We start from the raw sequence: 27,278 nt of genomic DNA on the forward strand, positions 1-27,278 counted from the left end.
AAAAACAGATACAGCAGCAGCAGAGGCCTCCCTCACTCCCTCTGGGGGCCAGGGTCTCCCTCAGTTCACTCAGTTTCCCAGTATCCTCTCTGTTCGGACCAGGAGATCAGGGACAGGGTAGCCAGAGTCCATCCAACCTAGTCAAGTCTGAAGGCTGTGGCAGGAGGACGAAACAGTGCAGTCTCCCCACATGGAGACCATGCTGAGTAAGTCCCTCTCCTGGAGGTACCCCATGAGTCAAATAGGTAGCGGTGGCCTGAAGGGGGTCACAGACTTCTGGAAATAGGGAAGAGAACAGGGGTCCCTGACAGGAGTTAAGCACCTAGACGCCCAACCTGAGTCTCTCCCCGACCCAGACTATGAGGGCTCAGGACCCCGACACATGGCGGTCCCTCACCTCCATCACAGGCCACTTGGCTCTCAAACTACACCATGTCCAAAGGGCAGAGGCCCAGCTCCTTTTTTTTTTTTTAAGATTTTATTTATTTATTCTTGAGAGATAGAGAGAGAGAGAGAGAGAGAGAGAGAGAGGCAGAGACACAGGCAGAGGGAGAAGCAGGCTCCATGCAGGGAGCCCAATGTGGGACTTGATCCTGGGACTCCTTGATCACACCCTGAAGGTAAATGCTTAACCGCTGAGCAACCCAGGCATTCCCCCCCCCCCTTTTTTTTCTTAAAGGCAGATTAAAGATTCATATTTTATCCTCCTATGACAGGCCAGCACCCAAGGCCTTCTGCAATGTCCAGTCCTGCTCCACTGCAACCATTCCAGGTAGCTCCTCACCAATGGAGGGGGCAGGGTAAGAGAGGGAATCCAACAGAATCATGCTCCACCGTGTTGGGCAGGTACATAGCAGGGAACCTTCCTGAAGGAGCCTACTTGTCCCCAGAACCAGGTGAGAGGGGCTGAAGTGTGGCCTGGAAAATGAAACAGAGGTGGGGCCCTCCAAGCCTACAGGAGGGCCTGCTGGATGGCTCTGGAACAATTCCCATCCTGTGGGCTGTGGGACAGCTGTCGCCGCAGCTGGCTGACTGCTGAATGGCACGGATACTGTGTGTACCGTGAGTCTGTGTGTCTGACGTGGGAGGGGTGAGGTTGGGGGCTAGGATAGGCGGTCACCTGTCAGGGATGTCACGTGAATCCTGGTCCCCAGGTGCAGCAGGGAGGCTCCTCAAACCCACTCTTTGACTAGAAGCCACAACCCCATCCATCGGCTCTATGTGTGTGTTGATGATCAGCTCCAACCATAAAGGAGGGACATGAAGAGCCCCCCAATCTGTGACACCAACTCTTGAGTTTAGGGAGCCCACCTGGCTGTGATGGGTGTCTCTGTGAGAGCTGAAATCTGTGACTCAGACCTGGGGACCAGCAGGGGGGGCTTCGCATGGGCCACACAACACCTGTGCCCACATACACACCTTCACCTTGCCCGTGCTTTGCAGAATGTGCACTAGGGCCGATGCCATCTCCTCCTTGGTCTTGGCACTGAGGATGGGCTCAAGGGCGGCACACAGCCCCAGGTAGTGGTTGGTGATGTGCTCAGCGAATTCCTTGTACATCTCCATGGGCAGAATGGTGATGGTCTGGTAGCGTGCCTTGATGCGGATCATGGGTCCAGGACCCTTGGTGCCCTTGGGGTTGGGTGTCACCACAGGGTACCACTTCTCCACAAACTGCCGCCCGGCTACGGAGGCGGCTGGCAGGCTCACCAGGCCCAGGTAGCTGTTGCGCTCCTTCTTCTTCTTCTTGTCAGTCTCCCGGTACAGGTGCACCGTGACGGTGCGCAGGGGTGGCAGGTTGTGGAACTCAAAGTGCTCGCCCCAGAAGACATTGTCGGTCTTGAGCTTGCCTGTGGTGCGGGCATAGAGCACGTCGTCCAGGCACAGTTCACACAGGTACTTCTTCTTGGCCGGCAGGTCCTTGGCCTCAATCACCCACAGCTTTAGGATGTGTTCCACACGCCGGCTGTTGTCCTGCACATGCACAAGGGGGAACGTGGTCACCGTGGGGGCTGGGGAGAACTCTCAGGCCCAGGACAGGCCCAACCCCAACACGGCAGTGGGATGAGGCAGAAACAGCTCTGGAGTCTGGCAGACAAGGGGCTGGGTCTTTGCTCTGCGTTGTACTAGCTTACTGACCCTAAGCATGTGACTTAACCTAAGCCTCGGGTCCCTTCTCTATGGAACAGGAATGAAACAGAGCAATAGATCAAGAAAGAGGTTGGCACAATGCCTGGCACGTAGCAGGTGACTGTGCCATTTAGCAGCTCTCTGTAGTTTGCTGGTCTGTAAAATCACTTAGAAGGTGACCACAGTTAAGACCCCTTCTTTAGTGAGGCCACAGTGACCAAGACTCATCCCGGGCCCTGAAGGCAGTCATGGAGGCAGCCATGGAAGTAGCCAATTACAGTAGGGGATCTGTGAACCTGATGGCAGAAGCCTGTGGGCCCAGCAGCCTAGGTCAGTGGTGCCCCTCTGAAGGAGGCAAGGGTCCAAGCTGGAACTGGATGCATAAGGAATCAGCCCAGGGACGGGGGGGGACATGAACTCCAGGCAGCACCCAAGTCCCTAATGGCCCCACACCTCTGGCCCAGCCTCGTCAGTGCGCGGCTTCAAGGATGGAGACCTACAACCCGAGCCACCTTGGCCCACTGGAGCTCCTCCTACACGGCCCAGTGCCACGGCCCACTGGGGGGCAGCCTCCACCCCTCATCGTAGCCCACACCACAGGTCCCCACCTCTGTCCCTCTTGTCAAAGTCTGAATCTGCTGTGGGTCCAGCCTTGGTCCTCCCTGTCTCGGTAACTGGGGACACAGGCTTACCTTGTTGGGGTGTACTGCTCGCCGAAGGTTCTCCATCCACTTATCCCGCTCAGCTGCCGATCGGCAGGAGAAGCACTTGCTTCCTGACGACGTTGTCACCTGCAAGGGACAGGCAGGACAGTGTCAGAGAGGTGGGGACCTCAGCCACCAGGTCTGTGACGCAGCCACAGGAAGGGGCAGAACAAGGCTCACAATGACTACATCTGCAGGTGCTGCCCTGCGACCTGAGGTCCCAGAGCAAATCACCAACAGTAGGACAGCGCAGACCTGCACCAGTCGGTGGCCGTTCCAAGCTCCCCACCCCCTGCCTCAGCACCCCTGTCCACAGGAAGGTATCTTTTCTTGTTCCAATCTCACTCCCAGAGATAGGAGGGGAGAAGGTGTGGGGCTCCCTGCCCAGGTCAGAGGGCAATGCCTACCCCAAACCTCCCTCCACAGTAAAACCACAGGCAGAGGAGGAGACAACCATGGGTAAGCACCAAGGACTGCTTCAGTCCCCAGCTGACATCTTCTGATAGTTATTTTTTGCCAAGTAACAGTGACAACAGTGATGGGCACAGAAACTTAACATTTTTTGGGGGGAGGGGGGTACCACACTGGAGAAATGAGAATTGGGTTACCTACATGTGCTGGGCCCTGGGGTCCTCCTGCCTGGAAGCCTTACCCTCCCCCATCTGACTTGCTCATCCTTAGGTCTCCTCCGAGGAGGAAGCCTGACCCACACAACTCCTGCTCTGCTCCTGCCATCCCCAGCATCACGCCAAGGGCTCTATAGGGGGAAAGTGGACTCCTTATCCAACCATTCAAAGGCTTGCGCAAGCCACAGCACCCCCTTCTGTGGACAAGCGGACAAGCATCATCTTCAGCCGATCCCAGGCAAAGTCAGAGCCTGGCTGGACCAGGAGTCTTAAACCAGAAACGGCACCAGTGGGCATGGGGTGTGGGGCAGGTGTCAGGCCCCACTCCATTCCTTCCCCAGGGCCAGGGGTGCCTGGAGGTTATCCCCGAGTAGCTGATTTTCATTACCAGGCTCATTCCTCTATTAGAGAGCTCCCCTAATCATGCAAGAGTGCTGAGGGCAGGAAGCTTCCCAGAAACAGAGGTGGGAAGAAAATATGAATAATTGGAGAAGCAATTAAGAACTCCCAGGAACATCTGGAACATTTGCTACCATGGTCCTGGTTTGGCCTCAGGCTTGCTATGTGGCTGCTAACAACTTCTTGTCCACTCTGGGCCTCGGCTTCCCCATCTATAGTGAGAGACTGGGCAGGTAACCGCCCTGCACAGGTTGCATAGCTGTTTCTCTGCTCTCAAACCTCAGGTCACAGACAGCGCAAGAAAGGTTCTGGCTCTCATTATGCAGAAGGGAAGTCAGGCCCCAAAAAGGGAGTACTCTCTACTACCCCACACTGAATATAAGGGGTTTCTAAGGAAGAACGAGCAGGCTCTGGGGCTTAAGCAATTCTATCCAGGCTTTCAGTCTTCACCCATGGGGACCTTGTGCCCCTAGGCAGGGATGACAGTGCTGGCCTGTCTGCAAGGAACCCACAGAGCAGGAACAAAGCCCCCCATCTCCCAGCTCCACCTGGTCTCTTAGGAGCCAAAAGCTAGGAGTAGATTCCAGCCTTTCCCCCAAAGAACCTGGCTGGCCCCTGCTGAACCTGGCCACAGAGCCCTCCAGAACAATGTCTGGATGCAACCTGGCCTTGCCAGGACATGACACCAGTACCCCACCCCACCCCTGCTGTGGGACCCACCTCGAAGCAGTAGTCCTGGCCCAGGATGCTGCTGTGCACAGGCTTGATGACCACCTCCTCCTCCATGCTGAGGTCCAGCGCTTCTACCGCGCTGCTGGGGCTGAGCAGGGACTCGTGGGAGCGAGACTCCTTCAGCCTGGGCATCAGATGGGACCTGGGGATGGGGGGTTCTTGTGTCAGACCCAGACTGCCACTCCCTTCCCCTTCCCAACTCCAGGAGGCCTGCCCAGACCTCCCAGGTGGAGACAATCACTCCTCCCAAGAAAGGGGCATTCCAGTGCTGGAGTTAGGGACCCACCAGGCCCTCTTCTTCACTGAGGGACTCTGAGCAAGTGGCTCAGCCTCTAAGGGAGCAAATGGCTGAGAATCAGGCCTCTGCTTAGGAGCTGAACATCAGTACTGAGTTCGGGGAAGGGTCCTGGCCTTGGAAACCCATAGGAACCAAGCAACCTTTCCCACCTCTTCTCCTTGGCCCTAGTCTCCCTCCCAGACCAAGTAGTCACCCACTTGTTAAGAATGTCACTGTCCACAGAGCCCTTTCTCATACAGCATCCCACTCCATGCACCAGCCCAGCTCAGGGCAGAACAGGGACTTCTGCTGCTCCCCCTTACAGATGAGGACCTGAGGCTCAATTAGGAAAGGATGTAGCAGTCCTTGCATGGTACCCAAGATGCCTAAACTCAGACAGGGTCCAAGATGCTGGAGGCTGGGGGCCTAGCCACGGTCAGTTGGCCGGATGCAGGCACAAAGAACAAAGGTAGTTGGCCACCTGGTGCTCAAATGGAGCCCACACCTGGCTTTCAACCCGGGTCCACTGCTCACTTACTGTGTGGCCCTGGGCAAGTCACTTCCCCCTCTCTGAACCCTAGTTTCCTCAGCATATCATACGGAAAACACCTCATATGGCACCTGCACAGAGTCCTTCTCAGAGAGGTGAATGTCCTTTCCAGAGCCAGTGGCACCCAGTAGTGCCCCACTGATGCCCCTCCCACAGCTGGGACCTGAGGCATGGAGGACTCCTCTGGCACAGAAGCTGGGCAGGCCCTGCCCCTACTCATGTCCATGGCCCAAACCCCTGGCACTGGCACAGGACCCACCCTGGGCTTAGCCCACCTAGACCTCCTTCCCCCAATACCTTTGCCTTTCAGTTCCCGGCCTCCAATGGCCCAGGGCTCAAGCCATCATTCTCTTCCTGTCTCAGCAACGACCCCAGCTCAGGCAGGAGGTTCTGGCAGGGCACAACCCTTTAGCCCACATTTCCATGACCACTGGAGGTAAGGGGGAACTGAGGCTCACTATATGGGGGCCTAGGAATCCAGAGATGAGCCAATAGGCCTGCCCAGCCAGCCTTGCAAGCTGTGATAGGCCACCCTCCACACCCCAGACTCTACATGTCCATGCAAGTGTCTTCTCTAACATGCAGTCAGAGTTAGTGCCATGCCAGGCACTCCATGGGAGTCAGCTGAAACTGGGATCCCAACCCTTGGGAACCCCATAGCCTGACGAAGAGATCCAGTCAGCCTCCCCGCAACTGTTCGCTCGATGCTCAGCAGGAAGCTAGCATAGGTAAGGCTCAGATCACTCGAGCTTAACTGATGCGTTCAGGCAGGCCTCCTTGAGAGCTCCAGGGGAATGCACAGACCAGAGGGAGGCTGTGAGGCAGGCTGTGATCAAGTTAGAGCCAAGCCGAACCCCCAAACCCATCTGTAGAACTTAGTGAGGTCAAGTCCACTGGCACATACAGTGACACTGCCTCTGGTCCTCTAGCACCCTCTCTCCAGGAGGCAGTTGTCACAAGTACACACCATGGCCTACCACATCATTCAGTTCTGGGTGCTAATAGGCACCTTCCCTTGACAAGCTCTCCAGGCCCTGCTCCAACGGCCCATTCTCCGCCCCCATCACAGCACTGACCTAGGCTGTGGCTGGGCCTGTAGGCCCCTCAGCTCCAATATGCCACCCTGGGCCGCCCACACCATGGGGCAAACTCCAGGCCTCCCTCCCAGAATGGGGCTTCATATGTCAGTTCAAGAGATCCCCTGCCCCAGCTGCTGGAAAAGTCACTCCGCCTAGCAAGGGCTAGAACCCACAGCCCCTTATACTTGCTGTCCAAGACTGAAAACCCAGCTGGTAGGCCAGGATCAGACTGCTTTCTAGGCCAGCCTGGAAACCCCTGTAAGGTAAGGATGCTGGGAGGGCAGAGTGGGGACCCAGGAAGTACAAAGGGAGGAGCCCCAGCCTCCTGCCTGGGGCGTCTGAATGAAGTAGCTGGGGAGAGGAGAGGGAGTCATGGTTCAATAGACTGGTACTACCCAGGGAGAGCCAGGGGGGCTCTGGTTTTACAGCCTGGGAGCCCAGCAGGTCCAGCAGACCCCAAGGCAGCCACAGCCTAGAGCCTAGAGCCTAGATAGAGCCTAGAGCCTGAAGCTGCAAAACCCTCCTCTTCCTTCCTCACCATCCTGCTCCATAAACATGCCCCAGCTGGCCCAGGAATCCCTGGGAAGGTTCCCAGCTGAAGAGACAGCTATGGGGAAACTCACAGTTAAGGCAACCTGGCTGCAGCTGGGCAGCTGTGGCCCTCTCAAACTCCCATGGGCTTCTCCAGGCTGGGGGACCTGGAGCAGAGGCTGTACCCTCATGCACCTAAACTCACTGGGAGAAGGAGTCGGGGGCAGGCGGCACCTGGGCCAGCCATTAGCTACTCCAAGGTCTGCCAGGCTGTTTCTGCACAATAGATGGCCAAGCCAGGCAGCCTAGGCTCCCTGATTCATACACAGACATATGTCCTTCCTGCTCAACTTGGAGACTACTTGTTCCTCTCCTTCCCAAAAGGCTCCTGGCAGGAGAGAAAGGGACACATGAGGCTCAGGGGGAACTACTCTGCTGTGACACTGCTAGGGGAAAACCTTCCGCAGAGGTGAGTGTGCCCCTGGTGGTGGCTCCTAAGATGACTGAGGCTGGGGAAGGAAAAATGGTCACTTGGTCACTTCCTGAACCCAGCAGGATCAGCAAATGGCCTGAGAACCACCTCCTCCAGGAAGCCAGCCCTGTCCCAGGCCTGCAGGACCCCCTAATACTCCACACCGACCCGCCGCATCAGCCCTTCACCCAGCCCTGCCTATGCCCCAGGACAGCATCTGAGGCCAGCATTTTGCTCATCTACAGGCTGAGCAAAAAGCCCAACAAGACAGGGAAGGAGGGTGGAGGTCACCACAGAGACTGCCCAGGCTCCAAGGGGACAGTGAGTAAGCTCAGTCTCCCTACCTAGGAAGTGCAGTAAAAGGTGACCAGGTGCCAGAAGCTGCCTTGCTCCCACTCCCAGAAAGTGTTCTGCCCATAGGCACCTGCCTCCATTTAGTGTAGGGCACCCACCTGCTCACTTTCACATCTCTTTTACCAGGACTATTCATTTACCCATTTTGCAGAAAGTGAAGGGGCTCAGGGAGCAGCAGTTACAGGATCTGCCCAAGGCCCTGCTGTAATGGGATTGATCTGGGAGCCCTGCCCATGGCTGCCTTGTGTGGTGTGGGTGGCTGGGGCTTGATGCCACTGTACACAGGGTCTCTGTGTCTCCCAGTGCCTGCATCAGGTCCGTTCCTTCCTGCCATTCCATGGCAACCCAACACTGCCACTGCATGGCCCCCTCCAGTGCCCAGCCATCTGATGACGGCTTACCTCGATGACCTCCTTGGTCCCTGGAGACCACAGCCACCACACCAAAGGGCCTCTACACTGCTGCAGCCCAGGTCCGAGCTCATCTCACAAGCACCCTGGCAGGGACACCAGAGGACTACACTAGGCTCAGAGACGCTGGCTAGTACAGATCTCCATCGGGCCTGTGGGCTCCATGCATCTGGCCCTCCTCACCGGGGCAGAGGGGACACCCCTGCACCAGGCCCACAGGAAATGTCACAGATATCCCTTTGCTGAATCCTCACAAGGCCAAGAGGCAGATACGGAGCTCATTTCCACTTCACCAGGAGAAAACAAACCTGCTCCAAGTGGGCAGGCACTGGGGCTCACATTCCTCCTAGCCCTCCTCCAGACCTCAACCCCAGGGAGCGGGGGAACTCCCTTATCTGAAAAAGGAGGATCTTGTTTCAAGCAAAAATCAACAGTTAACGAGCATTTACTGAAAAAGTGCTATCAAGAGGATTTTCATAGAGGCATTTCTCAGGCCATGGAGTCCAGAAGAGGGGTTTTTGGTCAGGAATACACGGGATCCAGTATCAGCCCTGCTGGCTGGGGTCCATCTGCCTGCTCCACCTCACCCTGGGCTGCTCTTCCCCAGGGGTCACAACTCCCTCAGGCAGGCCTCCCGGCATATGCCATCCCCTCATCCTATCCAACCTCCAGCACTCAGCATCAGCACACCCCCCTCCACGAAGCCTTCCCAGATTCCCAGGAGACAGCAACCTTGCCAGCAGTCCCAGCAACCTGATAGTCATGAGGCTATGCTGGGAAGGTCTATCACAGACCATCTTCCTCCCTGGCTGGGGGCTCCTGGTGGACAGGGCTGGGTCTGGCTCAGAACCAAAATTCAGGGCCCCCAAGCACCTAGACCAAAGCCCCAGTATCCCAGCAGCCAAGGTCAGTTAAGCTCTGGAAAGGAGGAGCTCAGCTGGGATGAGGGCAATCCTCCTGGAGCCCTCAACCCAAGTGATTGGGAAAAGGGACAAAGGTGACCCAAGCATTGGTCATCATGGCAGCTGCCTGCTCAAGGTCAGGTGCCAAGAGCAGCATTCCAGTGCTCACCCAGAAATCTCTAAGAAATGTCCCTGCTTTGGCTTTGTCCAGTTATAGGCTTTGTCCACATCTCCCAAGGCCAGGAGGCTCCTTGTACCCTCCATGGCTGTACCTCCCACCACTGCTGCATTCCTCTGAGACATCCCTAAGTCCTAGACACAGCAGATTCTCTAGACCCTCAAGAGACCACAGACACTAGAAGCCCTGCGTCTCCTCCCCAACTGAGGCCATTTGCTCAGGCCTTTTACCTCCATGGCATGGAATCCTCATACTTCCTGGGAAGGGGATGGTACCATGGTTCCCAGGTCAGAGATGGGAGTGCCAAGGCCATAGGGTAGGGAGACCTGCACTGGACTCCCCTGCTCTGGAGAGCTGTCTTGGCCAGGGCCTGGGTGGGGGGGCAGTGCAGGGCCTCTTCACCAGCCTTCTCCATCTGGACCACAGCAACACCATCCTACTGGATGGGCCTCTCTACCCAACATGGCGTCACTCCCACCCCTCTGCTGTTCCCTCACAGCCTAAAGAGAATCAAGTCATTGTGCCTCAACCTGGTGTCGAAACCCTCACTGAAATGCCCTCTTTTCTACCACCCCTCACACCACACCCTGACAAGTGACCTAGACTCTCCTCCCCACTTGGTCCCTGGTCCTCCCTCTGGGGCCCTTTGCCCATGCTGCTTCCTGAAGCCCTACTGCCCCTCCCTGTGCTTCTCTGCCTAACAAAACCTTTCTTTTTCAGTTGAGGCCCAGCCCAAATGCTGCCCCCACCACCATGCTGCCCTGGTCTCCCGGGGGCAGATAAGAACTCACACCCAGGCCATATGGCCGAGCCCCATGCCATATTGCTTTCCCACCTGTCTCTTCACTGGAACCTCAGGACAACCCACCAGGACTAAGGTACTGCACCAGAGAGGCCGGGTGGCTTACCCAAGATCATGGGGGTGGTGAGCAGTGGAGTGAGATCTCAACCCCATTTAGCAAAGTCTAAGGCCAGCTCTATCAGTGCCTCCACCACCTTTCCATCACCCCACAGGTGGCTGAGCAGCCAAAGGCCATGGCCAGCTGACCTGCTCACCATGACCCACTCATTCTGGGTCCAGGTGGAAGACCCAGGGGGGCTGGACAGCCCCTGCCCAGGAAATGTGGGCATGGCACAGGCACGGGTGGAGCTGCCATCGGAGATACAGCCAAGCGCCAACAGCAGCTCATTGTGAGGGCCAGGGAGCAGGAACAAGAGGACATTGTCTCAGCTCCTGGGCCACAGGCTTATCTGATAGCCTTCTAGCCAACCCACGAGCTGTTTATCAACTCCAGCCTTTTTTCTCTTCAAAGGTCACTAACACAGAAGTTTAGCAAATTCCCCATTATTTCAAGGAGGGAGGAGACCCCAAAACAAAACTTGTGATAATTAAGCAGTCCTATCTGACATGGGGAAGATGTTCCCAGCTACAGGTGGGGTGAGTTGAGAGGTTGCATAGCCTGGAAAATGAGATTCAGAATCTCCTTCCAAGTCTCAAAGGGGCAGAGGGAGTTGTCCTGCACACCCCCAGAGGGTAGAGCCAAGACCAGGAGAGACCAACCACTACTCAGGCACAGCTGTCTCCAAATAGGCCAGACTGGTTTGGTTTTAAAGTAGTGAGCACCCTATCTGCGGGAGTGTGTAAGCAGGAACTGGGAGCCCCTTTAGATACACTGCAGAGGGGATGCCTGCCCTCCTGGAGGATGGCTGGGTAACAGGCTGTGCATGCAGGCATAGTAAACCCCATGAGGGGGCCACTTTAGCCCCTCAGCCTGTGACTCCTGAGCATAGCATCTCCTGACCCAATTCCCACTCCTGTTTGTGTGGTCCACTGCCAATGCCCATGGCCACAAATAGGCCTGGAAGGGGTAGAAACCCTGGACAAGGTTGATCTCAATGAAGGAGGTGACCACCTGAGGGTTGGCAGGACTTGTGGACTCTGGAGTCAGGTCAGAACACGTCAAGCTCTCTTCTGCCTGTTACAGCCAGGTGGTCCAGTGAGCTGTGCTGGAATCCTCTGCCCACAGTGGACAGAGCCCAGAACTGAAACACAGGCCGAGGGTGCCAACGTTCTAGGAACTGAGTGGCAAGACAAAAACAGGGCAGCGCCCCACCCAGCACATCCAGCAGAGCCATTTCTCCCCGGCCCAGCCTTGCCCTGTCAGCCTGGGAACCCGCTGCTGAGAAGGCCAAGGCTCACTCCTGGCCCAGCTGCTGTCCCAGGGGAGTGGAGAAGAATGCAGCTGCCCAGAGGCTCCCATGGCCCAGGGGAGACAGAGCCTGTCCTTAAAAGGCAGGGAGACTGCCTGCCCTGCCTGGGAAGACTTCCTGGGATGACAGGGCCTGAAGGCACGGTCCCTCTTGGCCCAGGGTTCTCAGTCCAAGGCAAGGGAGCAGGTCCTAGCAATCACTGGAACCAGTGTGACTCCATCTCCACACACAGAGTGAGCCCTGGGCTGGTGATGCCTGGTCTCCAGTCTTCACCCTACCCCTGGGAGTATGTGCTTACCCTCCACACTGCAGAGCTGACCTGGCAAGGGAGGGTCCACACTCTGGACACCAAGATAGGAGAACAGGATGGCTCATCATATGCTATGGCTACAGTGCAGCCCAAGGCCTGGCTCCTAGAAGTGCCCCATAGATGCTGATTTAATGATCAACACTGTGGCCTCCTGGACTTAATAGCCACTTAGTAAGCACCTCTTGTGTGCCCAGCTGTGTGACAGGTATTTCTACCAAAGTGGATCCAATCATAGCACGGCTTCTCCCAAAAGCCCCGCACAAAAGGCAGCATCACCCTAGCAGAAAGGGGGAGCAGGAACTCAAATAGGTTTGAAGAGCCTCAGCGCACAAGGCCACCTTTCCCCTACAACCCCCAGTTAATCCAAAGAGTCTGATGAAGGAAGCCTGAAGACACCAGAGGAAACAGGCTGAGAGAATGGAGTGGCTTGGCCAGGTCACAGTCCAAAAATGAGAGCTGAGACCCTTAGACCCTCATCACCATCAGCTGGCCAGTCCTCAGGCCCTCACCAGGAGGGAGACAAGAAACCTGGTCGGGGGTCCTCGGCTCCTGTACTGGGCAACCCTTAGCCTGCCTGTGACCCTGGGCCTCCCTTTCTGTGGACCCACAGACTTGGTGCAGAGCAGCCCTGAACAAGTTCCCTCCTCTCTAGGAGGGGTCTCCTCACTTGCTGGGCTACTTCCAAGAGTGCCATGGAAACCCCAACATGTCAACAACCCAGGAACATAATGGACCAGATACTAAATACCACTAATGCCTCCCACCACCACCTACAGTGCCTTCAGAGTGAAACCTTGTTGCTGCCTGTTGGTGATTTGGGCCACAATTGGGCTGAGACCAGGGATGTGAGGGCTGCTGGTTCTGGTCCAGCATCCTGACCATACCTTATCCTCACCCTTTCCAGTGTGATTCTGTAGTCTAATGGAGTTTTCAGGAACACATTTACCTCACTTCTTATTTCTTTTTGTGGGGTGGAGGGGGCAGGGGACACGCAGAGTGAGAAGAAACAAAAAACTTTCCACCTAATCCCCCAAGTCATCCTGCAGCCTGAATAATTTCAGGTTTTTAATCAATAGCTGTCAGAGTTGTCAAATTACTTTGGGGACCGCAAAGCAGTTTTTAAACATTCATAAACCTCAGTAGAACAGCGAAGTGCCCTGAATTTTAAAAGAAGAGAATCTGAGGAACACTCATTGAATAGGATGAGATCTGGGCAAATTGAAAGTGAGTTGAGGGCCAAGTGCCCCTCCTGCTTCTGAGTGGGGACAGCTCTCCGGCCTCTTCCCTGGTCCCCAGGAGAAATTACCAAGACCCTGGCCAGGGTGCTCAGAAAGATTAAGGAGGTGTGACCCCTCAAAACCCCGAGCACCCCCTGCCTCCCCTAGGAAAGCCCTCCGAGCTCTGACCCCAGCCTCATGTTCACTACAGTTCCCCCAGGACCCCAGACGCCACCCCACTGCACACTAGCTGGCCCTCTGCCTGAGTGTCCTTCCCTCCTTCTCCGCTTGGATAACTCTTGAGAATGGTTCAAGGTCCTGACTGAGGTATTCCCCCGCTGCAAGCACCGTCTGCACCCCTCTCCTCCTCACAGATATGAATCTACCCATCCATCCCCTTGGTCCCACAAATCACACCACTGAGCATGAGACTGGTTTCTTTCTTTTTTTTTTTTTTTTTTGAGACTGGTTTCTAACTGGTTCCCCAGCAACTCCCCCCCCACCGCCACCCCCCAGCAGCAACCATAAATACCTCTAACAGCTGCCTCAGGCCCTAAGGGACTCATGACCCAAGCGAGGAAAAGATGATGAAATAAAAAAACAAATGAGCTGAAAACCAAGGACTTCCATCCCCCCAAGGAAGCCACTTCCCGCTCTGGCTTATCTAATTCCGCCCAGCTTTCCACCTCCAAGAAGCCCTCCTAGGCTCAGCTGGCCCCTCAAGAAATATGAAGGTGAGGGCCGAGGCAGCATTTTCTCCCCTCCTAATACTACCGATGTCCATGCCATGCGGCCTTCTGTTGAGGGTGACAAAGCGATGTGTGGACTGTCCTTCCCCACCTCTGGGCACCAACCTTCCTGCCTCAATTAAGTACCAACCACTTGTCAACACAGCCCCAGCTCCTGGCACCATGCCAGCTGATGACTGGTCAACGTAGAGAGGTCTCCTTCCTTCAAAATAAATACACATGAAAATAAAGCTCTGGGACTTCGGTCATGTTAATTAACCCAAATGTCTCCATTTTTTCATCTGTAAAATGCGGATGACACCACCTCTGACATGTAGTGAGCCCTATGATCTGCCTTGGTTCTGGCTCTGCTGGGACACTCTTCCCCTTCCCATGTCAGCAGCACTTCTCTGGATGCTCCTGGTTTCTTCCCGGGCACAGAGATATTTCCAAGATGCCTCTTATTCAGCCCGGTATGCAGGGCCTGCCCCGCCCTCCCTCTATGTGGGCTCTTGGAAAGCCTCTCTGCCATCTGCCCCCAGAGAACTGTAGCCACTCCACCAACCACTCCCAATAGCAGGACGGAGAGTACTGCCATTTTAAGTGGGCACCCCAAGCCCCCATTTGAGGGAAGATGGACATATCTGGAAGCAAACACAGGCACCCTAGCTTCCAGCCCTAGTGTTCATCTCCATCCCTGCTGTCTAATTCCAGCCACAATTTGGGACAGAGGGGCTCTGTGGTCTTAGGGACACAAGAGTCAAAGATGAGAACAGGTACTGGGCCAAAGGAGCAAAGATCTCAAGCTGGTGTCTCCTATAACTCAGCTTCTTCACCTAGCAAATGGGCTGCTCCTACCTCCTGCCAGAGTCTGCTGGAGGTTCCTTCTGCTTATGAACCTCATTATGCACCCCATTCCTGGTTTGAGTTAATCCTGTGCCCCAGTATATAGCTACAAGTACCTCCAATATCCCAACACTTTGGGGCCCTGGCCCCCTATTCCTCCCAAAGCCTGGTATCTGGCCATTTCAGTGGAACTGAAGAGCTCTGCTTCCCAGACTACACCTACCAGGAGACAGACAGCCATTCAACAGCAGCAAAATAGCAGGAGAGGGTGGCCGCCAGTGACCCATGGGTTCCCAGGCCACCAACAAAGGCAGGAACTCAAGATGTCAAAGAAAAGTGGGGTGTAGTTGCTGGGCCGCTCCTGCTTCTAACGACCATGCATCAGAGCCATCTGTGGCTCTACTGTGCTGCCTCATGACACCCCACACCTGGGAAGTATATGAGGCAGGCAATGGATCCACTAAATGGCTTCTGACGCTCATGCAAACCCAGCTACCTGACTAGAGTTAAGGAAACTGAAGCTTGAGACCTCAAGGGGTTTCCTGAGGCCAGACAGCATGCCAGACCTCAAGAGCTCACCAGCCTCCCCCCGACCTCCACTCCCAGCTGACTCTAGGATAAGCTAGCCCAATCTGTCATTTGCCACCTGGCCCATGGGATTCCAACCAATAATGCCATACACTTTTAAATATAGCATCCAAGGTGTGTCCCAACCCAGCAAAACTGGGCTGCCCACCAATGCTTGAAATGCTCCCAGCAGGTAAGTCCACTTTATCCAGTAATCCTGGCTCAAAGACCCCCATCTCCACGACATGTGTCCCAGCAAAACTGACAACTCCCTCAGGGCTTAACCCTTACACCCCACCTCCTTATACACTGGGAAGTGGAGGCATGGAGAGGCCCAGCAGCTCGCCCAAGGTCACAGTTCCCAGGTACCAGGGCGCAAGGCTGGAGGCCCGATATTTGGGCTCCAGCTCCAAACTGTCTTCACTGCTTGTCAAAGCCTTAGGCTTTCACTAAAACTACAGAACTCATGTGATCACACGTACCAAGTTTCAAGGAACTTACAGAAATTCTGGGTGCAGAACTGTACATTGAGCCCTGCCCTTGTCACCTCCTGTATGACCCGGGGTAGATTGTTTCCCCTGTCTGGAAAATGGTGAAAAGGACACCTTGTTGGTAGGAGTCAGATCCACCACTAGTCCCCTGGAAACGGCAGTGAGGGTAGCTGAGACTGAGGCACACACAGACCTGTAACAAGCCAGACATGGTGCTTGGCACTTCATAGCACTGGCTCATTTGTTCCCACAGCCCCTCCACCAGACAGTTTGTTAACAAGCCGGATCCCTGTCTTTACTGGAGACAAAGGTACTTTGTGGCAGCAAAGACTGCCACATCGCAGTGACCTGGCTCCTAACAATGGTTTCAGATACGTAAGCTGGAGTAGAACGTATGCACTCCAGGCCCAGAGCAGCCTTCCTGGCCTTCCACCAGCCCCAGCCTGCAGGCCCACGGATCAGGGAACAGACATAAGGAGGGAGCAGAAAAGAGCCCTGCTGAGTGGCCTGGGGAGCCAGGGTGGAAATGACATGGCCCCCAAATCCCAGCACAGCCCCACCCAGCCCAGCCCAGCCCAGGGTTGGGCCACTCAGAGCAAAGGCCAAGATCCTCAGCCCAGAAAACTTTTCAGCCATTCCTAACATTTTCCAGTTGTCAAAGGATAAGGCCATCGCTTGGCTGTGGAAAGGAGCATGGGACACTGGATTTTATCGCTCTAAAAACTAAAACCAGCAGCAACACTTCTGTTTTTTGCTTTTTGGTGGGGTAACCTAACTGTTTCCACATTGTGGGAGGGCAGTAGATGTCTGCAGAGACACCGTCCCTGGCAAACAACAAGTCCCTCCCAAGACTGAGTACCTGTGACGACCCCTCTCTACCAGTCTGCTCCCACTCATCTCACGGGAGTCTCTTTGGGTCCAGGAGGCTGGTCAGGGGTCCAGGGACTGGCAGTTGCCCACATTCCAACCTCTGCTCAGGCAGATCAGAACAGTCAGGAAACTCACCATCGCTCAGGGCAGTCACCAGGATCACCAGGCCACCAGGATCACCAGGCCGGAGAGACTGAGGGGCCAGGCCAGCCATCGGTCTGCCCACCGTCTCCCCACCGGGCCTAGCCAGTCCAACTACGCTCTGGTCCTAGACATACTACTCCAGCCCTGTCCGCTGGGACTAATCACTGCTAGTTAAACAAAGGCTAAGTTCCAACTCTCTGTAATGTGCTTTTAAAGGGCCGTTGCCCCGCTTGGAGCTGCAGGGGACTTAAAGGCACAGATCCCTTTTTCAGTACAGGAAACAAGATAGCAAAACTCAAAAAACTTCCCAAAGTCATGAACAGAATGGAGGGTTTAGGCTTCTCAGGAAGATCTAAACAAAATGTATAACACTAAAAATCCAAAATTCACCTGAAGAACCCCCAAAAACCCCAAATGGGACTATGTCTGCAGAACGAAGAGCAGGCACAGCACCCATTTTTAGGCACTATGTGCCAGACACAGCGCTTAGCACTTCACAGCACTGCCCCGTGATTCCTCACAACCCTCCACAGACACACATCCCTAAACCCCAACTCATCGATGAGGAGGCCACAGCAAAGCTGGGGAGCTCAGTCCAAGCCACGTTTCTGGCTCCCACCTGCTCCCCCTCCCCCTGCCCCAGGCCCACTTTCTCCCCCAACCCTGAGCCTCAGGCCCCACCTGTTCCACACCCACTAGCATCTTTCCTTCATGGGGGAAGATAGGGGGTAGATGGGGACTCACTTGTTGCAGGTGCCCAACCACTGGGCTTCCAGTCTGGGCCTCAATACCCTATGAGGTCCCTTCTACTTTTTCCCTTCTTACAGATGGAAACACTGGAAATCACGCCTGGACACAGCACAACAAGAGACAGACAAATGCTAGGTAAGGATGAGATAGAGGGAAAAGAGAGAGAAGGAGGTAAAGGAGAGAGAAGAAGCGGGTCGGCAGCTCCATAGGAGTGGCATACTTGACACCCAGACCCTCATCCCTTTTTGGAAAGGCTGTATGGCCAGAGGAGGGGACAGGTAAGGAGAGCTGTCCTTCCAAACCCAGTGCTCAAGCAAGCCAGCTGAGGCCCTTCCACTATCCACGAAAATGGAGGCGGCAGGGCTGCAGTGCTGCAGGCTCTCCAGAGGCCCCAAGGCTCCAAGGATGGGCAGGGCCTCCCTAATTGCTAGAAAAGGAGTGAGCAGGGGTGAGGAAAGGAGAGACTTGACTCCCTGGGCCTTGGTACCTGGTCTAACAAGCCCTCCAAGAGAGGTAAGCCATTTTCTGGCATCTGGAGTGGCTGGCTGGCCATCCTCCACGAGAACAGCCAAGGCCAGGCACTGTCCTCGGGCCTAACTCTGTGAGGGCCAGGTCCTTTGAGGTTGGACCATTCTGTTTCTGATTCTAGGGATCCTGGCAATTAAATAAGTTTGAAGCTGGGTAGGTTGCTGGTTAAGACAGGGGAGTTCAAATTTGAGCCGTGTTGCTTGCAACCTGGATGTTCGTGGACAAGTCATCTCTCTGTAAAATGGGTAATAATAGTACTTAACCTCACATGGGGGTTGCTAGGAGGAATTGATGAGTTACAGAACAAAGCCCGGCTCAGAGTGAGCAGGCAGCCACATTAGCTAAACTGAAGGAGGCTGCCCCCAGGATATGTTGGGAGACAAAAAGTGGGAAACCAGCTTCCTAGGTAGTGACCCTGGGCAAGTCACTTCTTTCTCAGGTCCACAGATTCCTCCTATAAAAAGGAGGGAGAGGGGTCCAATTGGAACCCTCAGTGACTACCACACAACACCACTCAATAGCTCTTCCCAGATGCTTGCCCTCACCCAGAAGCATCCAGGCCAAAAAGACCTACATGCCACCATCACCTCCTCACCCACAGGGTCAGTCAGTAAAGGTGGCCTCACTGAGGGGTCTGCAGGCCTGGTGCGTGATTCTGGTGGTGTTATTACGCAACTGTAACCTCTGAGTAAGACATTTCACTTTCCTGAGCCTCAGTTTCTTCAGGTATAAAATGAGGAAATATTCTACCCCCTGCAGATAACAGATGTGAAAACACTGGTTAACCAGCTGCAGAGGAAGCATTTAACCAAACCACTCAGGAGCCCAAAGACACAAATATCTGAGTGTCATTCGTTCAACAGATACTGACGACCCACCTGGGAACCATTAGAACTTTGGTTGTCCCCAACTCTACACTGTCTACCCCTCAAGGCGAACACATTAAATTCCCCAAACAGCCAACCAAGTTTTGGGGAAGGTCAAGGTTCTGGCCACCAAAATACCCTGAAAAAGACCTTAAAATTCTCTGGATGCCAAACACACAAAGGAACATTCCAGAGCAAAGCTATCAGTGTAAATGAAGTCTAGCTGTGCTCTGGGAAAGGTCGAAAGAACCTCCAAGTAAACCTAGCTCCACAATGCTCTTCCCTAGGGGCTTTGGACTCAGAAAGAGATGAAGTAGGTAGATGGGGAAAAACAGGGTCAGGTGGTCCCACGAACTAGATAAAGTGAGCCACTATGGGGCAGTTAGTGAGCTCTGCAGAGAGCCCCTTCAGCCTGCTGCATCAGCCATCCGGATTCCGCATAGAGGATTCAGACAGGTATGCAGGGTCGAAACCAGTAGGCAAGACACGGGTAAACCCTCTAACAAAAAGAGACGGTCTGAGCCCCCACCTGATCTTCCCCTGCTTCCCAGATTGGCTGGTTCGTCCTGCCCTTCCCTGACACCACTGCCTCCTCCTCTTCCATCCAACACACCTGTCTTGATCCCAGTGGTTCTTCCCATGGTCCCCGAGGGCCTTCATGGGACCAAAGCCAACCAGTTTCCATCCTCTCCTTACTGATAGAAGACAGCCCACACCCTTCCTGAAACTCAGGCCACCAGACCCTCTGGTGTTCCCACTTCACACCTGCCACCACCCAAGGCTCTCCCACTCCTTTTCCTAGGGGGTGGAGGGGCAGTGGTTGGAGCTGCTCAGGCTCTGACTTGGGGGGCACTCCCGTTCAGAAGAACACCTTGCTTTGGTGATTTCGCCTGCTCCTTTGTTTCCATTTACTCTAGTGTGCTCATGCCCCTTCCAAGTTCCTATCCCCAGCCCTCCCCTCCTCTGAGCTCCAGACTCACACAGCCACATGCTGGGCTGACATCTTCTCTTGGACGCCTCATGGAAAGAACCTCAAGCCCGAAATGTCTAAAGTGGAGACTCGGGAGCCAGGAACTCTTCTTTCCCTGGCCTTCAGAACTCAGCCCATCAGCAAATCCTACGGCTACCACCTCTAAAGTCTCCCTTGCCCACCTGAACCCGCAGCCTCACCCCACCCCTACCAGGGAGCCAGAGGGACCGATTTAGAAATGCAAATCATATTATTTAACGCTGGGGCTAAAAACTCTTCCAGTACTCCCTACAGTACTCCTAATAAATTCACACTCCTCCTTAAGAAGTAGGCAGGTATCTACCTTCTGACCTCAACCACCAAACCCAACCCCCCACCTGCAGCCTCTGCTCTCCCGCCTCGGGGACTTTGTACTTGCGGCTCCCTCAGTGGGAGTTCTCATCCCACCTCTGTCCAGGAAAGGCCAGCGTCTGGAGCTCAGTTCAGTTATTCCTAATGGATGGATGGCCTTGGCTATCACAGGTCCTGCCCATTACTCTCCCCTGAGACGCTTGTTTCTTTCATAGTGTTTTGCTCATTCAGCCAGCAAATATTTATTTAGTGTAAACTATGAGCCACGCACTATTTCAGGCACTAGGAATCTGGGTGCCAAACAGAGCAGACAAACATCCCTGACTTACATTTCAGTAGGGCAACTTCACCTAGTCTGAAATTACTTTGTTTTTCCGCTTATTTATGATCATCTCTCTCCTGACAGAAGGTAAGTTCTGCAAGGCCACGGCTGTGTCTTCTATTGCTGCATCCTAAGGGAGGCTCCAGCATGGTGTTCGAGATCAGGAAGTATTTATGAAATGAAGAACAAGGCAGCAAAAGAACCAAACCCAGAAAGCCCAAGAAGTCAAGAGTCAAGTCTTCATTATCTCCTAGGGCATGTGCCCCTCACAGCCCTCAGAGTCTCCAGATTCTGTAACCCAGTCCCGACCCTTCTGAGAACAGACCAGATGCACAAGTGGTAGCTTTGGTGAACTGCTGGAAAACAGTGGGATGTCTACAGGCCTACTCGCCAGGGAAGGCTTGTTGAAAAGATGAAATCTGAACGAGGCCAAAGCCCACCCCTAGCCCCAAATCTAGGGAGAGGAAGGAAAACATATTTGCGTTTTAGGGCTCTGATGTTCTTTGCACTAGTAGGGGAAAAAAAAAAAAAAACTTACTCCATTAGAAACTCTTTACTTTTTATCAATATCTGGATCAATAAAAGTTTTAGGAAAAATGCTTCTCTCCTGCAATACTAACCACCAGAAAGATAGGCTAAGATTATTAAATGTGCCTCCAAGAGGCTTGCCCTTTTACTCACTTGCGCTGGGAGCCCCAGGCTAAGGGAACAGCAGACTGGGGTCCTCATTGGCTCCTCATTGGCAGCATGGGGTCAAGGCCCACTTCTCACAGCCCACCCCGCCACCCCTGCCAGTTCCCTGGGCCTAGATCACCTTCCAGGCCTCCCACAGCCTTGCCTGCTTTGGCCTTCTTGTGTCTCTCTCCACCCTGTCATGGAGACTTCAGGCTCCCTCTAAAGAGCACCTGATTACCAGAAAAGAGGAGTCAGCTCAGCAACCCTAGCACCACCTTCACTCTTCCCAAGACTCTGAGGGGATCTCCCGTCCATTCCCCGTGGGCCCAAAAGAGGAAGAGTCACTGTTGCAGACCACCTCAGCACACCAAGGAGGCCCTGGATGGAGGTGGCGGGCGGGGGAGGGGGTTGTCCCAGGCTTGGGCCTCCTGGGAGAAATAGCCCCACACCCTCCAGCCAGATCCATGCCCACCCACCAGGGAGGAAGTTTCCTGTGCCCCTTCCTCCCACGGAGCGCCCCCACAGACCTTGGCAATGGAAGCGCAGGCCTCTCAAATGACCCTGGTCTGGGCACTAGGTGCCTGGGAGCCAGATCTGGTTTTCCAAGATGGCCAGGTCTCCATAGAGTGGGTGCTCTTGCCCAGCCCAGAATCTTGCCAAGGTTGTCACCAAGGAGTCCGAGGCCACAGAGGCCCATTCCCGAGAATGGTGTCCAGCTAGGTACCTCTCCCAGTCAGATCAGGGGACCTCTCGGCTCGGGCCAGCATCTAAGATGTACGTCCAGACGGGCTGCCCCTTTCCGCAAAGCACATGCTGAATATGTCTTCCAAGTTGAAATTTCAAAAACGACTTGAAAAAACACAGCGGTGACAACATCTAGAGATTTCCAGGTCCTCCGGGGAATAAGTGGAAAATTACAGTCTTCCACCCAGGTAACCACATAGCACAACCTCCAGGTATGAGAAGTCTAGAAAAACTCCTGAACACCAACAGTTGCTTCCTGCCACAGGCAAGTGTTCCTCCCAAAGCACCTGGGCAGGGTACACACCTGGGGCCAAGCTCTGGGTCCAGGAAGCTGTTAGAACCACAACAGGAGAGGTCCGTTGCAGGCTCCTCCTATGAAGCACTGACTCCGCCCTGGGTCATATGCCGTCCAGGTCCCGCCTCTGGGCCTTTGCACTTGCCATTCCCTGCGTGGCCCTGGCTCCAGGCAAGGCTGGTTTAGTCTCATTCCAGTCTCCTATCAAGTCTATCAAATGACCTGGGAGAGGCTGTCCCTGGCCGCTCCAGTAAAGGAGTAACTCCCACCCCAAACTCCAAGTTATCGCCTGGCTTCCTTCTCCCTGTAGCCCTGATATGAAGTCATCCTGTTCGCCGCCGTCCCACGACCTTTTCCCACCCTAAGAACGTCAGGTCTGTGAGACCAAGGCCGGAACACCTCGGACCAATGCCTAGGCAAAGCCCGCGGCGGCACACGTGCTGCATGACTGGGCTCTAGCACCTTCCTGGGGGTCTGGGCCAGGCCGGAGCCGGACCGGGCGGGCCCGCAGCTCCTCTCCTCTCCTTCCCTTCCCTCCCCTCCCCTCTCCTCTCCTCCCCGCCCCCCAGGCCGGAAGCCGCCGGCCCAGGAGCCGCCCATCCCGCCCACCGGGGCCGCTCATCCCGGCCTTCCCGCCCTTCCCGGCCTTCCCGGCCCGCGGCGGGGCGGAGCGAGGCCAGATGCCCGCGGCCGCAACCGCTTCTCGGTCCAGCCCGGCTGGCGCGGAGGCCGCGCCCGGCCCCGACCCGGAGCGGCATCCCCGGAGCTGCCCCACGCCCCTGCCACCTCGCACTTCCACTCAAACATTTTCAAAGTGTGAACAAAGGCGGAGGCGCAGGCAAAGCCGCTGAGCCCGGGGTCTGCTTACCCAAGTCACCGGTGCAGAAGGGACCTGAGCCGAGGGGAAGCAGGGCTCCCGGGCAGCAGTTCTGGGTTCAAGTTCCCTCTCCCACCTGGTTCCTCCCCAGTAGGAAAGAACCCACATCCTGGGTGGGGCCAGCAGGACAGGGGTAGGATTTACTGCCTGGAGGGAGGAGACACTGGGGTGAACAAGGTCAGCTGCCCAGGTGTGTGCAGACTCCGGGGGCAGATAGACCTGGCCTGACCCACCGGCACTCCTAGAAATGCATATCCCTCTGGGAAGGGCACACCTTCAACCCCACATTTTTGTCTGGAGTCCCCCCTTCTCCATTCCATTTGAGATGGCTACATATTGAGTCTCTACCACACACAGGGAACACCTCCTTCTCTTACAGGGTTAATCCAGCTGAGGCCCAGCACCCAGAAGCCTCCACTGAGTTGGCTGCTGCACAGCTTTCTGATACAATGAGATAATGACATCCAATCCCACCACGTAAATATGGATGGAGACACTGGTAGGAGAATAGAGCCCTTGCCTGGGGTCCTACCAACGCCATGGCTTCTATATCGAGGCATCACCAGCCCCAGTTCAGTTCACCCTTGTTTCAGCCTGCTGCAGTCCCTCAGGAAACAGCTGAGCTCCTATTAAGTGCCAGACTGTCTGGCACCTACTACGTGCAGGCAGGCAGCCCTCTGGCTGGGGCCCTAAAGGCTGGTGAAGAGGTCTGACTGCGGCCCCACAGCAACCCTCAAACCGGGAACTCTAACTCACTCCATCCCCTGCTGTGTCCTCACTTGGGCTCAGATCCATTTAGGCACCAGTGATCCTGACCCCAGGCCAACAAGGCCTGCGGGGACACCCCCTACCCCCCTACATCTGCATCTGCCCACACCCACACAGCCCAGAGGGCACCTAGCCCAACACTCCATCTGAGTCTATCCAACTTCTTAGCGAAATTTTCAAAACAGGGGAGAGGTGAGGCTGTAGGCAGAGAGAGAGGCCTTAGGGCAGAAGCCCCTTTGGCTCCCAGAGGAGCCAAGGCTACGGGAAGGAGGGGCAGGGAACATTTCCCAAGCACCTCCACCAGGGTGCAGGCCCCATGCAGATCTCCTACTTGAGCTTGGTCTAGCAACAAACAGGCAAGGCCAGATACTGTGACCACTTTACAGATGAAGAAATCAAGTCCAGAGAAGTTGGTCACTTGATTTGTACAGGTTGACCCAGCTTCATCTGAAAGTAGATATACCTCACCCCAGGCGACCATTTGCACCTGCCACCCATCCCGTCCTCTCAGTCTCCCTCTCCAATACTAACACCGCTTTCTCTTGGGGGCATTCCCAGATGTCCCTCAGGCAGGAAGCCACCCCACTAGATGGTCCACCCAGTTCTGGTATTTTGTTACAACAAAGTAGGCCCTATGACAGGGGCTTCTCAGTATGATAGCTGCCACAAGAAGGTGGTCAGAAGCTAAAAAGAAACAAGCTTCTTAATGCATGTAACTGTCCAATCACTCTGTTGTACACCTGAAACCAGTATTATACTGTATACCAACAATAGTTCAGTTAAAAAGAATAAAATAAAAATAAGAAACAGGCCTGTATTTGGGGTCAGAACATGTACATCCCAAGTCAGGCTCCCATACATACCACCTACTTAATCCTGAATAAGTGACCTCCTCCATATCCTTCCAGCCTTAGCTCAGAGGACCATGTAATCTCTGAGGAGCACACAGTGCCCTGGCCAGAGATAGCTGGGGGAGTCCCAGAGGCTGCCAGGATACAGTCACTCCTGCCTGGTTCCAGGCCCTCCGGGGACCCAGGCCTCCCGGAGCATCAGGCCCCACCTACCCACTGCACCTACCCACCTGCACAGAGCAGCCAGCCACAAGCTCTCCTTTTCCACTCTGCTGTAGGCCTGCCCTGCCCTCCCTCCGGGCCACATCTTTGCTCCCAAGGATCTCCTCCCCTTCTGCCCCTATTTCCCATTCTCATTCAACTTTCTAGACCCAGCTTGACTGCCCCCACCTCAGGGAAGACTTTCCCGGTGTCCCCAGGCACAGGAAGTACAAAATCTCCCCCTCCCTCTTCCTGAATTCCCGGCCTGCCTCATCAGGCCCTCCTTGGGATCTATTCATCTCTGGTTTCTCAGGTCCTGGGACTCAAATGTGCGATGAACATGTACAACCTGCAGGCCAGTCTTTTCCCAAAAGCTCAGAGCCCAGATGTGGCATCATCTTTCAGATACAAAGATGTCACACCAACTGGGCTAAGCTCTCTGGAGAACTCTGGAACCATCTTCCTTCAAGGAACTTTTCATTTCCTGGTGTGCAAGACCCAGCCCCAAGATTGTCAAGGAACATTCCTTTCGGGACAGATATGCTCACAACCCAGGAGGGAGGGCGTTTCTTGTGCCCACAACTCTCTTCTTCCTAGAGACTGTGCAGAGGACAAAGGCCCTTTCTGACCTGCCCAAAACTGCCTCCGCTGGAGGACAGAGGTAGTCACAGGACTGGAGACAGATGCCCTGCAGGAAAGTCGGCCCCAGGGACTGGCTGTTCATGGACAAGAGCTTCTGAAGAGACAACTGCTGTATTTTGCTGAAGGTGAGAAACAAACTTGGTATTAGACTGAGGGCCAACTCTGGATAGTGGGTTCAATGCACTCCAGCTGTTAATTTACATGAGCACATCTATGCTTATGTGGTTTTATCATCACCAACAAAAAACAAATGTGTTCTGGCACCTGCTACGTGCCAGGCCCAGTGCTAGGCATTTTACATATATTATCTCAATTAGTCCTCCAGGGAGTCATAAGCTGTGGGTATCCACAGCTACATTTTACTAAAATGAAGCTGAAGCACAGAGACATTGGAAAAGCTGCCCAAGGTCACACAGTTTGTTAGCGGTGGGAGCTGGGATTCCAGGCTCCTCAATCTGGCTCCAGCCAGCCTTTCTGGTGTAAGCTGCTAGTGCTCACCATTCCAGAGCCTCTGTTCTGGCCCTGTCTCACTGCTCCCTTCTTGCCTGTCTTGTGATGGGGGGGGGGGGGGTGCAGAGAGGGGTGTTAATATATACAACAGCCTCTCTCCTCTCTACTTGCTCAGGTATCCCCCCAGCTCACATTCCCTCTGACCTCTCATCAGGCCAGCCAGGCTCCCCCGCTTGGCCATCTCCTCCCCCATCACCAGCCTGTTTGTATCACCATCATCTGCCAGACCCCCAACCAGTGCCTTGTGGTAATGACTTCAGCTGGCAGAGAATCCTGGAACCTTTTCCCCACAGTGATGTTGATGCATGTTCACTCAAAAAAATGCAATGTTTCCATCAAAGCATGGAGGGGAGGAGGGGTAAATTCCCACCCATGTGATGCCTCCTCGGAAAAAAGGGTAAATTTACTCTCAAACTTGCAATGAGACACGGTCAGCATTTCTTTCTTGATTGTCATGGTGCTGGGCAACATGTGGAATGGTGTTCCAGGGACTGAATGCTACCAAGGGACCAGGGGGAGGGATGGCTAGTTTAGGAGGCTGTGGCTGCTAGACCCCTATCGTGCAGTATGCTAGGGTCAGCTGGTGGTCAGGCTCCCTCATCTCTAAGCCTGGCCCACAAAGGCCCAAGTTTCATTCACTGTGCTCCCACCAGTCTAGCTTCTGTGTGTTTGACTAGGTCTCCTGCTACCCAGTCCCAAGTCCTGTCCTCATCCCACAAGAGTGGGGCCCTGCCCTCATAGCCATCACCACAGCATGTTTACACCGGGCCCAATGCCTCACTTCACAGACATGTCCTCCGATTTTACAAAGTCCCTAAAAGGTCAAGGAATTCGAACCTCCTCGAACTGTCCCCTTACCTACCCCCCCACCCCTGGGACCAGCAACATCGTGGGAGCAGATTGGAGGAATCCAGGTTCCAACACTGCCAAAAGAGTCCCAATGCCAGGCCCTGTGACCTGAGTGCCTTCCTGGAGGTCAGCGGTGACTGGCCAGGCCCTCATTCATCTCATCCCCACCACTGGGCAGCTGGAGGTACTGCTCTGTGAGGCCAGAGCAGCCCGAGCTTGCCCCTGCAGCACAGAAGATGAAGACAAGGGGAGACCCACAGACCACACCAAACCACACCCTTTCCACACTTCTCCACGTAAGGAAACAGCAACTCTGCAACAAGATGGCACTCTGGGCCCCCCTCCAGGATT

At 54.8% G+C, this 27,278-nt stretch overlaps 1 protein-coding gene across 11 annotated transcripts in view; it reads right to left on the bottom strand.

The window, feature by feature from the left end:
• DAB2IP (DAB2 interacting protein) overlaps positions 1-27,278 on the bottom strand; it is a 192,609-nt gene that overhangs the window by 23,131 nt on the left and 142,200 nt on the right. For 9 of the 11 annotated variants that reach the window (XM_055316001.1, XM_055315982.1, XM_055316018.1 and 6 more), the window contains 3 exons: positions 4,580-4,733; positions 2,823-2,921; positions 1,420-1,974 (listed from right to left, as the gene is read on the bottom strand). In XM_055316001.1, coding sequence (XP_055171976.1) covers positions 1,420-1,974; positions 2,823-2,921; positions 4,580-4,733 — 808 coding nt within the window. Of the gene's footprint in view, positions 1-1,419; positions 1,975-2,822; positions 2,922-4,579; positions 4,734-16,719; positions 16,858-21,717; positions 22,280-27,278 lie in introns of those variants that run through there. The other 2 variants (XM_055316024.1, XM_055316037.1) reach the window with 2 other exon arrangements.

Source organism: Nyctereutes procyonoides, unplaced genomic scaffold (genome assembly GCF_905146905.1).
Source record: "Nyctereutes procyonoides isolate TBG_1078 unplaced genomic scaffold, NYPRO_anot_genome, whole genome shotgun sequence".
Classification (NCBI taxonomy): domain Eukaryota; kingdom Metazoa; phylum Chordata; class Mammalia; order Carnivora; family Canidae; genus Nyctereutes; species Nyctereutes procyonoides.